A 13,339-nucleotide genomic window follows, 5' to 3' on the forward strand; every position below is an offset into this window, starting at 1 on the left:
ACACACACACACACACACACACACACACACGGGTTACTAAGAGGTAGAGAACAAAGAATTATTTAGAGTTTCAGTTTGGGCTGATAAATGTCTGGTGACGAACAGTGGCGATGTGGATGTCACAGAGTGAATATACTCAGTGTGTAAAATGACTAAATGGAAAATGTGACGTTACCTTTCCACAATAAATTAGACTAAGTAATTAAATTAAACTTAGTAAAGAAATTAGACTAAGGATGTGGCCAAGTGGGTAGTGTGCTTACCTAGCATGTAGGAAGACCTGGGCTCCATCTTCAGTGCTGCATAAAACCATACCAGACAGTGCACATCTGTAATCCCAGCATCCTGGTGGTGGAGACGGAGGCAGGAGGATTAGGAATTCAAAATCATCCACGGGGACACGTATAGTTCAAGATCAGTCTGGGCTGCATGAGACTTTCTCAAAATAAATTGACTAACTAAAACAGTTTTTAAACGATAAGACAATAAGTAAGAGGGCTCTTTACACTATCTCTGTCATTAGACAAGACCTGAAGTGACCTCCTCACGTAAAGCCAATGCCCTTCCTCTTTTTCAGATCCCACACCACAGCAACTTGCCCCTGGTTGCAAGCTGGAAGACTTTCTTGTTGTTCTTTGGCACGGCTATCTTCACCTTTGAAGGCGTGGGGATGGTAAGAAGGATGAGGTGCCCCACGGGATGTCTAGCTATGATTCCCCATGTCACCCTACCTGTGTTGTAGGGTGAAAGGAAAATCTATACTGCCAAAGGCACCTCCCACCCCAGACCACACCCCAAGCTCCCAAGGCAAAGATGGAGAATTTACTAATCAGCTTATAATGAGCAGGCTGTTGGGGCAATAGTAAGCACGAGACAAGATGTAGGGGGAGTGAACACAGGGAGGGAGTGTGGCCATGTGGAGGGGTGTGGCCATAAAGCTGATGTGAATGTGGAGGGCGTGACCACATGGCGTGGCTTTCCAGGGGTGTGGCTGTGTGAAGGGTGTAGCTATGTGGAGTGGTGATGTGGATGATGTAGCCTTGTAGAGGTGTGGCCCTGTGGGTGGTGATGTGGAGGGGCATGGCCATTTGGAGTGAGATGGCAATACAGAGTGTGGCTCTGTGGAGGGTGTGGCCTTGTGGAGGGGTGTGGTCTTTGGAGGGTGTGGTCTTTTGGAGGGGATCCCTACTAACTCCATCCACCAGAACAACCCTTATGCCCATAAGGAAACCTAACAGAAGCCATCTAGGAAAGGCTATGGCAAGCAAGTGTGTTTCCTGGAGATGGCCCACCATTCTGCCCAGCTGCGATGGGTGCACTCTGGAGAGGCCCAGCCCCAGAGACTTTGCCCCAGGATTGCTTCTCACTGCTGATCTGCTTTTCCTGCCATTATTACATAGTCTAATGACTCCTGGGCATCAGCCCACACTATTGGGCAAATTTCCTGCAGGTCAACATGAAGATGAACTTTCATGAATTAATGATGTTTAGAGAAACTAATGACTTTATAGAATTCCCGATTCGATTCAAATAAATTTAAGAAGAACGTTTAAGGAGATGGTTTTAGTTGTTTTGCCAAAAAGATGTAATGAAGTTAGAATCAAGAATAGAATACCCCTAGCCAGGGGGTGGTGGCATACGCCTTTAATCCCAGCACTTGGGAGGCAGAGGCAGGCGAATTTCTGAGTTCGAGGCCAGCCTGGTCTACAGAGTGAGTTCCAGGACTACACAGAGAAACTCTGTCTCAAAACAAACAAACAAACAAACAAAAAAGAATAGAATATCTCTCCTCCTCATAGAATAGTAAGTAAAGGCTGCATAATAAGGAATGCAAGAATACAATGAGCTTTCACAAATTACGATAAGAAGAGAAATAGACTTGGGATGGATTTGTGATCAAGGAAAAATATTCATTCTAGGTCAGGTCCAAGGATGAAGCCACAAATGTGCAGTATGCTAGAGCAAGGCCATATAAAACTGTTGCTTTGAACTTATAATGAGCTTATAGAACAAAACACTGCTTTGAACTTGCTATCAACATCCTTCATAACTCCCCTTTTGTGTAACATTTTATTTATGAGGCAATTTTATAAAGAACTTTTGTCTAAGAAGGTATAAAAGAATCTGAGAGAGAGCCGGGCAGTGGTGGCGCACGCCTTTAATCCCAGCACTTGGGAGGCAGAGGCAGGCGAATTTCTGAGTTTGAGGCCAGCCTGGTCTACAGAGTGAGTTCCAGGACAGCCAGGACTACACAGAAAAACCTTGTCTCAAAAAAACAAAACAAAAAAAGAATCTGAGAGACGATATAAAGTGTGGTTTTGGGGGCTCTGCTCCACCCACCAAATATGTGTGTACATATATACATCTATACGTACTTACATATGTATATAGGTATATGTAAGTATGCATGTATATTTGTGAAATTGATGAAACAGGTGGTCAGGCACAACCAGAGTGTGTGTGTGTGGTGTGTGTGTGTATGCCTAACTTTTTTATTTTCTTCCTTTTCTTTTCTCTCTGGCTCAGAAAAAAGTAAGGAACTCTGAGCCTCTAACCTGGCCAGTCAGGGGCCCTTGAGTCAGAGAGAAAACAGTTCAAATAACTGAGCCTTTTTTTTTTACTCCCCTACTGCTATCAGCAGGAGTTAAGTTGCCAGCAGTCAGCAGCTTTAGGCCATAGAATAGCAAGAGTTAAGGAAAGAATTAAATATTCAGAATAGCAAAGAGTTATAGAAAGAGTTAAATTGCCAAAAGGAAGCAGCTTTTGGCCACTGGATACCCCCATCCACAATTGCCTTTCTCAGGGAACTGGATGCCAGGAAGCCCCGCCCCCAGCAGGAACCAATACCCACACTATGGCCACTTTCCACCTTGTCTTTCCCAAACCTTTGCTTCTAGGTTCTGCCTCTCAAAAGCCAGATGAAGAGCCCACAGCAGTTTCCCGCCGTGCTGTACCTGGGGATGTCCTTTGTCATCTTCCTCTACATCTGCCTGGGGACTCTGGGCTACATGAAGTTTGGTGAAGACACTCAGGCCAGCATCACCCTCAACTTGCCCAACTGCTGGTAGGAGACTGATTCCTCAAGTGTGACAGGGGAGGCATGGGAGGTGACCCTTGGTGACAGCATGTGCACGTGTGAAACAGTTAACCTTTAGCAGAAGAAGTGAACTGCTGGCGGCCATGTTAACTATGATAATGGGTGAGTTTGAAGACCGGCACTGTGCGCCTTAACCATTGTCATTGAGGATTCCATGGAACAAAGGAGAACGTCGACGTTAGAGGCTCTCGGTGACCTTTCCAGTTCACACAGTCTAGGGACAGTGGAGACTTGAGTACAAGTTTGATCCTAAAATGCATAGGTCCTAAGATGAGTGACACAGAGCTGGTGAGCAAACAGAAAGTGAAAACTCCACAGTAGAGCACTCGTGCAGATTGGCTGAGCCCCTGGGTTGGATGATGATAATGATAATAACGACAACAACAACAAATTTATTTGTGTGTGTGTGTGAGATAGGTTCTCATGTATCCCAGAAGAACCTCAAACTTCCTTTGCAGCCATAGCGAGCCTTGAATTCTTCAGCCAACCTGCCTCTGCTTCCCAAGTACTGGGATTATAAGCATGCACTGTAGTACCTGGTGATAAACAAATAAATAAATGTAGGCATATACCACAGATGGACTGCTACTTAGGCCAGAGTGTCCCATCTGGAACTCAGCCTGAAGTCCTTGCCTTCAGTCACTGATTCCCTCACCCTCCCAGGTATCCATCCAGGAAATATCTGTAGGCGGGATCTTTAGAGGAGGTGCAGGACTCCTAGTGACTAAGTACATGCTCTGAAGCTAATTAATGAGACCCACATTCTGGTTCCTCCATGGCCGTGGGCAAGCCTCCCACCCCTCTGTACAGCAAGGCTTACACACGTGCCTCTTCGTATCAGTCAGGACCGCTTCATGATGCTGCCACGCAAGTGCTTAACTCTTTGTTCACATCATAGTGCAGGCTCTCATTTGAGCGGATCAGCCACAACTAGGGTGTTGCTGGTTGTCACGACAGAGCCATTGAATGACACCTGCCCTTCCCAGGCAGCTGGCACAACAGTTTAAACTTCGAATTTGAGCCTAAAAGGCAGCCCTCCCTGTCTGACTTCCCACCCTAGCCAGGGAAAGGCCTAGGAACCTTTGATACACAGCATGAATAATTACTGCACTCCCTGGCAGCAATTGCCTTAATATACAGAAAATACTTTGAAAAGTGCTGGGCACGCAGCAAGCTCTGAGGATTATCAACTGTTATCATGGTTATGGGTCACCGCAGCCTTGGGCCTTTTCAGGTGGGTGGGGTGATGGTGGCATTTATGTTTTCCGAAGCCAGAGCAGTAGAAAGAGGAAACTGTCACCAGCCCCACCCTCCTTGCTGTGCTCTGCTAATGACCAGATGAGATCATGAATGTGGAATTCTTTGAAGTTGTGCCTTAATTTATGCAAGCAAAATATCTTAATATGCTGCTCTTCTTCCTGGCTGACTGTACTTCATCTAGCTACCGTGGGCAGAGCCTTTTCATTCCAGGGGTAGCAGCTAAATACATGAGCAGTGAGCTCCAGTCAGTATGAGTGAGCAGAGGAAAGGAACTCGCTCTTAAGGGAAGTCTTGAATGGATGGGGTCAACGGATATATAAAAATCACAATTTTATATGCAAGAAAATAGATCTTCAAAATATACAAAATAGGGCTGGGCGGTGGTGACACATGCCTTTAATCCCAGCACTTGGGAGGCAGAGGCAGGCGGATTTTTCCAAGGCCAGCCTGGTCTACAGAGTGAGTTCCAGGACAGCCTGGGCTACACAGAGAAATCCTGTCTCCAAAAACAAAAACCAAAAACAAAAAAAAAAAAAACCAAAAAAAAAAAAATATATATATATATATATATATATGTATGTATAAAATGAATGCCAGTTTTAAAATAAAGTTACAATGTTGGGACTGAGTGGATAACTCAGTCAAGTGCTTGCCACAGAAGCAAGAGGCCTGAGTTTGACCTTCAGTACTCACATAAAAATCTGGGTTTGGAGGTATATCCTCGCTCTCTTAGCACCGCAGAGGTGGAGACAGGCAGATACATGGAGTGTGCTGGCCAGCCAGCCAAGCCAAGTGTGACTCAGTGAGAGTCCCTAGGACACACCAAGAGACCCCTCATCAAATACAAGGTGGCAGTTCAACATCCCTACATGCCTGCACATATGTGTGCATGTGCACATAGGAACACTCACACACACTGCGGTGTCAGAGACTGAAATGATTCACATACTATTTTGACACTCCTAAACTGCATAGACTAGGACAATAAGAGGGTAGTATGTCAGCCGGGGGGTTGGGGGGTGCATGCCTTTAATCCCAGCACTTGGGAAGCAGAGGCAGGCACACATCTGAGATCGAGGCCAGCCTGGACTACAGAGTGAGTTCCAGGACAGCCAGGGCTAAACGCCAAGACTACACAGAGAAAAAAAATCTCGAAAAAAACTAAAAAAAAAAAAAAAAAGAAGAAGAAAAAAAAGACGGTAGTATGTCAGTAGACATCAAAATTTAAAACCATAGCTCAGTCGTTGAATGCTTACCTAGCGTACACAAGGTCCTGGGTTCAATTCCCAGTGCTTCATAAACCAGAGTACTGGCTCATGCCACTAATCCCAGCATTTGAAAAATGGAATCTGGAGATCAAGGTCATTCTTGGCTGGGCCACAGGATGAGACCCAGTGTCAAGAGAAAATAATTTAAAAATCATTTTTACTTCCGGGGTTGACACATAGATAATATGTAGGAATATACATATATTCCTGTGTAGATGTGTGTGATATTATGTTAGGATAAGCAGGTGTGTGATATGTGGGTGTGCGTCATATGCGGAGATGTGCAGACATAAGGTACGTGGTGTGTATCGGGGTGCTGAGACATGGAGAGATAGTCTTTGCCGCATTGTTTCTTGGCAAAAGACAGAACATTCTAAGTTTCCCATTAAGTGTCAACCAGTTGAAAAACTAAAAAAATCTCTGTGCTGTTAAACAGGAGCTCCAGGGAAGAACTTACAGGAAGTATTTGTTTATCAATAGAGAAGGATCTTGAGACAAGTTCTTACTATATAGGCCCTGTTGACCTGGAACTCACTATGCATACCAAGCTGGCCTCAAACTTGTGGCAATCCTCCTGCTGCGCCTCCCGAGTGCTAGGATCACAGGCACGTGCCACCACACCCAGCTTTATGCTTGATGAAATAATAAAGGTCAGCAATTCGTAGAGCCGTGCCACCGTGCGTTTGTGGTGTCGGTGTGGCTCCCCCACGTTCTGTTTAAGATTGTAGACACAGGGCTGGAGAGATGGCTCAGTCAGTAAAGTTCTTGCCACCCAAACATGAAGACCCAACTTAGAACCCTCAAAATCCATATAAAACCTTAGCACAGTGGCACACATCAGTAACCCCCAAGTTCCTAAGTGGCATAGGCAGAGACAGAAGAATCCACGGAAGTTTGTGGCACAGCTGACCTGACAAATACAGCAGTGACAAAAGAGAGAGACGCTAGCCCATATATGGTAGAAGGCTAGGACAGACACCTGAAGTGGTCATTTGACCCCCACATGTGATTCCTGGCAAGCACACATGGGCACACACATGCACACATGTGCGCACACACATTTTAAAACTTTTAAAAAGATTCTCTGTACACAGACTATTTCTAGAAAACTCTGAGGGTACTTCAGTGAGAATCAGGGGTGGGGATGGTGGTCTTGCCTATATGGCTGCTAGACTGTGACTGTACTATACACAGATATGACATAATTTCTAAATAAAAGATTTAAATAATACCTGGAGGGTCCAATGGCTTTGGACCCTCCAGGAATGCATGCTTCCATAGACCTCCTATGTCACCTCTGAGCCAGTCTGAGCCCAGTCACTGTCTTCTGACCTGTGAGGGTTCTGATGTGTCCTGAGCCACCTTCCCCGAAGCCTGGTGGCATCTCACCTCCTTTCAATGCTCTGTCTGCAGGCTGTACCAGTCAGTCAAGCTGATGTACTCTGTGGGTATCTTCTTCACCTATGCCCTCCAGTTCCACGTCCCAGCTGAGATCATCGTCCCCTACGTCGTCTCGAGAGTGTCTGAGAACTGGGCTCTGTTTGTAGACCTGACCGTCCGCACAGCCTTGGTCTGCCTGACCTGTGAGTAGGAAAGAGGTCATAGGTTTCTATGACGCATGTTATACCTCAGAATAGTGCCTACCCCAGCAGCTTTGGCTCTGCCATTTGCCTCTGTGATCTGTAAGATGTTTGTCTCCTGAATTCTCACCTTTCCACCTGAAACTGGCTTAGAAAACTATCACTGAGAGACCCTGTCTCAAGGGAATATTGCAGGGAGTGCTAGATGACGGAACAGGACACTTGATTCCCTCCTCTGACCTCTACATTCACATGGGCGTGCACACACACACACAATTTTTTCTCCCTACAAAAATGATCTTTTAAACATCACATGGGAGGCGGGGCAGGGGCAGGGTGGGGCAGCAGAGAGCCAGGGTCCAGAGCTGTGGTGTCTGACCTGACCTGATCTGATCCTTGAACTACAAAGCCGTGCTGTTGGGGGCTCCTCCTCTTTGAGGCACACTCAGTGAGTCTGCGGTCCTCTCTTCCTGCAGGTTTCTCAGCCGTTCTCATCCCCCGTCTGGACCTGGTCATCTCCCTGGTGGGCTCGGTGAGCAGCAGCGCCCTGGCCCTCATCATCCCGCCCCTGCTAGAGATTGCCACGTTTTACTCTGAGAACATAAGCTGTGCAACCATTGTCAAGGACATCATGATCAGCATCCTGGGCCTCTTAGGGTGTGTATTTGGGACATACCAAGCCCTCTACGAGATGACCCAGCAGACCCACTTTTCCATGGCCAACTCTACAAGGGTCTACACATAATTACCTATTTTTATTTGAATAGCTCTTCCTTCCCCCACCCTCTGTTGGATTCCCATTATATATGTTCATCAAAACCCAGCCTCTTTATTCATTAGTGGCTTCTTTATCTTCCAAAGAGAACATGGGTGCATGCTGATTCCCGAGAAGAAGCTCTGGCCTATTGGTTCTTTGATACCATCACCCTCAAAAGGCCAGGAGAGGCCATGTATGCATGTAGTCGCAGTACCAGAGGAATAGGGAGGCAAGTGTATATGCCTGGAGCTCGCTGACCAGCCAGCCTAGCCAAATCAGTGAGTCCAGGTTCACTGAGAGACCCTGTCCCTCAAAAGCAAGTTAGAATGCAATCAAGAAAGGACACCTGATACTGTCCTCGGCCTCCACTTGCACATACAAGTAGGTACACACATGTACACACGCTCGCACTGATAACTACTTGTACAGAAAATGGGTAGGCTGTAAGGTGACCCATCATTAATAGAAACTGCTGCTTGTCTTAGTTAGGGTTTCCATTGCTGTGAAGAGACATCATGACCATAGCAACTCTTATAAGGAAAACATTTCATTGGGGCTGGCTTACAGTTCAGGGGTTTAAATCCATTATCATCATGGCAGGAAGCATGGCAGCGTGCATACAGTCATGGTGATGGAGTCGTAGCTGAGACTTCTACATCTGGATCTGTAGGCAGCAGGAAAAAGAGTGAGTCACTGGGCCTGGCTTAAACATCTGAAACCTCAAAACCTGCCCCAGATAACATACTTCCTCCAATAAGGACACACCTACTCCAACAAGGACACACCTCCTAATAGTGCCACTCCCTGAGACTATGGGGCCATTTGCAATCAAACCACCACATTCCACTCCCTGACCCCATAAGCCTGTAGCCATGTCACAATGAAAAATACATTTAGTCCAACCTCAAAAGTCCCCATAGTCTATAAGAGTTTCAGATTTGTTTAAAAGTTCAAAATTCAAAGTCTCTTCTGAGACTCATACAATTTCTTAACTGCAATCCCCTACAAAATCAGAATGAAAAAGCAGATTACATGCTTCCAACATATGATGGCACAGGATCTACATTACCATTCCAAAAAGGAGGAGGGAGCATATGGAGGAAATACTGGACCAAAGCAAGGCTGAAAACCAGCTGGGCAAACTCCACACTGCATCCCCATGTCTGTTGTCAGAGCGCTCTTCAGATCACCAACTCCTTTCAGCTTTGTTGACTGCAACACACTTCTCTCTCTCTTGGGCTGGCACCTCCAACATTTTGGGGTCTCCAAGGCAATCCAGGGCTCACCTTCACAGCTTCACACAATGCCCTCTCTAGGACTCCTATTAATAGTGTCACTCCCTATGAGCCTGTGGGGGCCATTTTTTACTCAAACCATCACACTGCTCTCCCATGGGACCCAAGTTGAGCTCTCAGCACCCATATCAAGGCAGCTCACAGTGGCCTGTAACTCCAGTTCCACAAGATCTCTTATGGCCTCCAAGGATATGACTGGCATGTCCACTGGCACACCTGTGACACACACACACACACACACTTTTATAAATTAAAAGAAAATAAATATTTTTTTAAAGCATGGTACATCCCCTGATGCCCTGAAAAAAATCACATAAATCCAAGAGTGTTTTCCTCCCCTCTGTTCAGAAGGTATCCTTGAAGCATCAGATTTAGAAAGTGTCCCCAGAAGGAAAATGGATATCCTGTTCAGCTAAGAGTCTCAGGAAGAACAGTCACCTTAACTTTGTCCAGGCACTGGCTCGGTTTCTAATCTTACACCAAACCTTGGGAACTTTCCCTTTCCCCACCTCCAGTCTTAGTTAGTGTCCTGTTTGTAAAATGAAGGGTTGGGGCAGTTGATTATTATTTAAAGACCTTTTCAATGCCGATATTCTTCCTGTGAGAAGAATGAAAATCTATCCCCCAAACGTGAAAATAACTTCTCATCCACTAATCATCCTGTTACCCCTGGAGATGTAAAGAGTCTGGGATAAAAGCTCATTTCTTTGAAATTTTTCATTCTCTTTCAGAATTTCTCTTTCAGAGAAGGTAGATTCTTGTTAACACAGGAAAAGAGCCACTTTCCCATCTCTAAGGCTTCCTTCCTCTTTTCCTTCCTTCCTCCTTCTCTTCCCTGCCTTCCCTTCCCTCTCTTACCCTCTTTCATCTCCCTTTCTCCTCCCTCCTCTCCCTTTGCCTCCCCCTCTCTCCTCCCAGTTCCCCTCTCCTCTCCCTCCTGTGGAGAAAGAGATTTCATTGTCTGTGAGGATTATTGACCTACTTTTAAAATAACATTTAGCTGGGGGAAGGGTTCTCAAAAGACAGTCCTCTCTGCAAACGGAATGAACACTGTTACTGTGTTTCTTGTTCAAGGACAAACTTTGCAACATGGAAGTCTTAACATATGTAGCGATCGTTTGTCCCAAGTATCCCTTTGTGTTTGCAAAGACGAACACAAAGTAGTAGAAAGTTAGAAATACACATCCCACATCAGTAAAATGGTTAATCCAGAGCCAGCATGCCTCCAGACTTAAAAGCACACTTCCAGAAGCTTGGGACTTAACCAGTGAGCAAAAGCTGTTTAAAGACATGTGAACCAGCCAGGTATGGAGGTGCAGGCCTGTAGTTCCAGCTACACAGGAGATTGAGGCACAAGAATGGCAAGTTCAAAGTCTACCTGGGCTAGTCAGGGTCTTCAAGGTCAGCATAAGCAACAACTTAGTGAGACCCTGTCTAATAAATAGGCGGTGGTGGCGCACTCCTTTAATCCCAGCACTTGGGAGGCAGAGACAGGCGGATTTCTGAGTTCGAGGCCAGCCTGGTCTACAGAGTAAATTCCAGGACAGCCAGGACTATACAGAGAAACCCTGTCTCGAAAAACCAAAAAATAAAAAATAAATAAATAGGAAGTGAAGGCAAAGGGGCTGGGGCGTGGCTCAGAGGGGAAAGCTGTTGCCTGGTGTGTGGAAGACTCAACGTTAAATCTCCAGTACAGCAAAGAAGCAAACTAACAGAATGATGGGGGCCGCAGCTAGACGAAGATATTATGGGGAAATAACACTACAGAACAAACTTCTTTGTGAACACAGCCAAGGGCTGGGCCACAGGACCAGAGCCTCATGCATGCTATGCAAATACTGTGCTATTGGAGGCCCCAGCTCAGGCTTATAGTGGCTTTTTAAAGTTCCCTTTAGAGCTTTCCCCCTGCATTCCTAACCTAGTTAAGTGTCTGTTGCAAGAGGCCTACTGTCTGGCCTGTCTCTGCTTGTGACCATGCTTCCTCACTAATTGCAACCACTTCTGACTAGATTTAAAGGGAGAGACTGTGGTTTTTTCCTTTTGCTTAAGCACTTAGAAATCTTTGTACAGTTATTAGCTGTGTACTAGTTTGGATGAGAATGGCCCCCTCAGGCTCATAAACTTGAGTGCTTGATCATCAGAGAGTGGAACTGTCTGAGAAGGATTAGGAGGTGTGGCCTTGTTGGAGAAGGTGTGGCCTTGTAAGAGGAGGGTGTCACTGGAAGTGGACTTTGATGTTTCAAAAGTCCATACCAGACTGAGATGTCTCTCTCTGTCCTACTGCCTGCGGATCCGGATGCAGAGCTCTCACCTATTTCTCCAGCGCTATGTCTGCCTGCCTGTCACCATATTCCCTACCACGATAGAATAGTCTAAGCCTCTAAAACTATAAGCCAGCCCCCAATTAAATGTTTTCTTTTATAAGAGTAGCCTGAGTTGTGGTGTCTCTTTACAGCAATAGAACAACGACTAAGACAAGCTAGCGATTTTTTTTAAGCATGTGGTGTGTGTGTGTGTGTGTGTGTGTGTGTGTAGCCCAATAGTTTCAAGAAGTCTCCTGTCTCTTCCTCTCTTGTCACTGTAGGAGTAGTGGACTTACAGATATACTACAGCATAAACCTTATGTGGACTCTGGGGATTCGAATTTATGCTTTCACAATTATAATACCTTTGTATATCAAAGAACAGAGAGCTGAGGGAGAGCAAGGAAAAACATACTCAAGGAAAAACAATGAATGAGTATCAAGGACAGTCAAAGCAATCACAAAAGAAACACAAGGGATCACAGGCAGCAGGTACAGTGACCTCCGTGGCCTGGGCCTGCCATCCTAGCACTGGAGAGGTGGAGGCCGAGATTCAAGATCACCCTCCATTACACAGAAAGTTCCAGGCCAGCCTGCACTCCATAAGACCCTGTCTAAAATAGTAAAAAGAAAAATTGGGGCAGCAAGAAGGCTCACCAGGTAAAGCTGTGGCGCTTGGCAGGCTGAGCTCAGCGTCTATCGCCAAACTCGCTAGAGGGAGGAAAGACAGGAGACAGATAAATGTAACAAACATCAGGAGTCAGTTTTAAAACAAGAAAAAGATAAAAGGTCAGGGGGTGGAGAGATGCCCGGTAGTTAAAAGCACATCCTGCTTCTTGCAAAGGACCAGAGATCAGTTCCAAGGCCCATGCTGTGTAGTTCACAACTGCCTATAACTCCAGTTCTAGGGAATCCTATACCCCATTCTGGCCTCCACAGGCATCTGCATGCATGTGCACATGCATACTGTCTCAGGGTTTCATTGCTGTGAAGAGACACTATTACCAAGGCAACTCTTTTTTTTTTTTTTTTTCGTTTTTTCGAGACAAGGTTTCTCTATGTAGCCCTGGCTGTCCTGGAACTCACTCTGTAGATCAGGCTGACCTCGAACTCAGAGATCCGCCTGCCTCTGCCTCCCAAGTGCTGGGATTAAAGGCGTGCACCACAACTGCCCGGCAAGGCAACTCTTATAAAGGAAAACATTTAATTGATGCTGACATACAGTTTCAGAAGTTTAATCCATCATCATCATCAATTATCATCATGGCAGGGAGCTCGGCAGTGTGTAAGCAAACACAGTGCTGGAGGAACCTAGAGATCCGCATCTTGATCTGCAGGCAGCCAGGAGAAGACTTTATTCCACACTGGGCAGAACTTGAGCATAGAAGACCTCAAACCCCCACTTCCACAGTGACACACTTCCTCCAACAAAGCCACACCTACTCCCACAAGGTCACACACTCAGTGCCACTAGACATGAGCCAAGCATTCAAACACGTGAGTCTATAGGGGCCATACCTATTCAAACCACCACACATACATACACATATGCATAAATAAAAATCTCTTCAAGCTGGCGGTGGTGGTGCACGCCTTTAATCCCAGCACTTGGGAGGCAGAGGCAGGTGGATTTCTGAGTTCAAGGCCAACCTGGTCTACAGAGTGAGTTCCAGGACATTCCAGGACTACACAGAGAGACCTTGTCTCGAAAAAACAAAACAAAACAAAACAAAAATCTCTTCAAAGGATCACTGACCACAAGTCACAATAAAAGAAGTG

General features: G+C 45.9%; 1 protein-coding gene across 1 annotated transcript in view; it reads left to right on the forward strand.

The window, feature by feature from the left end:
* The window catches only part of LOC114627957 (proton-coupled amino acid transporter 3), a 27,847-nt gene extending 19,818 nt beyond the window's left edge, over positions 1-8,029 (forward strand). Inside the window, exons 7-10 of the mRNA XM_028775896.1 lie at positions 578-673; positions 2,898-3,064; positions 7,039-7,208; positions 7,682-8,029. Of these exons, the coding sequence (XP_028631729.1) occupies positions 578-673; positions 2,898-3,064; positions 7,039-7,208; positions 7,682-7,950 (702 nt within the window). The 3' untranslated portion in view covers positions 7,951-8,029. The remainder of the gene's footprint in view (positions 1-577; positions 674-2,897; positions 3,065-7,038; positions 7,209-7,681) is intronic.
* Positions 8,030-13,339: the final 5,310 nt, after the last annotated feature.

This window comes from Grammomys surdaster, unplaced genomic scaffold, assembly GCF_004785775.1.
Source record: "Grammomys surdaster isolate TR1022 unplaced genomic scaffold, NIH_TR_1.0 262, whole genome shotgun sequence".
Lineage (NCBI taxonomy): Eukaryota > Metazoa > Chordata > Mammalia > Rodentia > Muridae > Grammomys > Grammomys surdaster.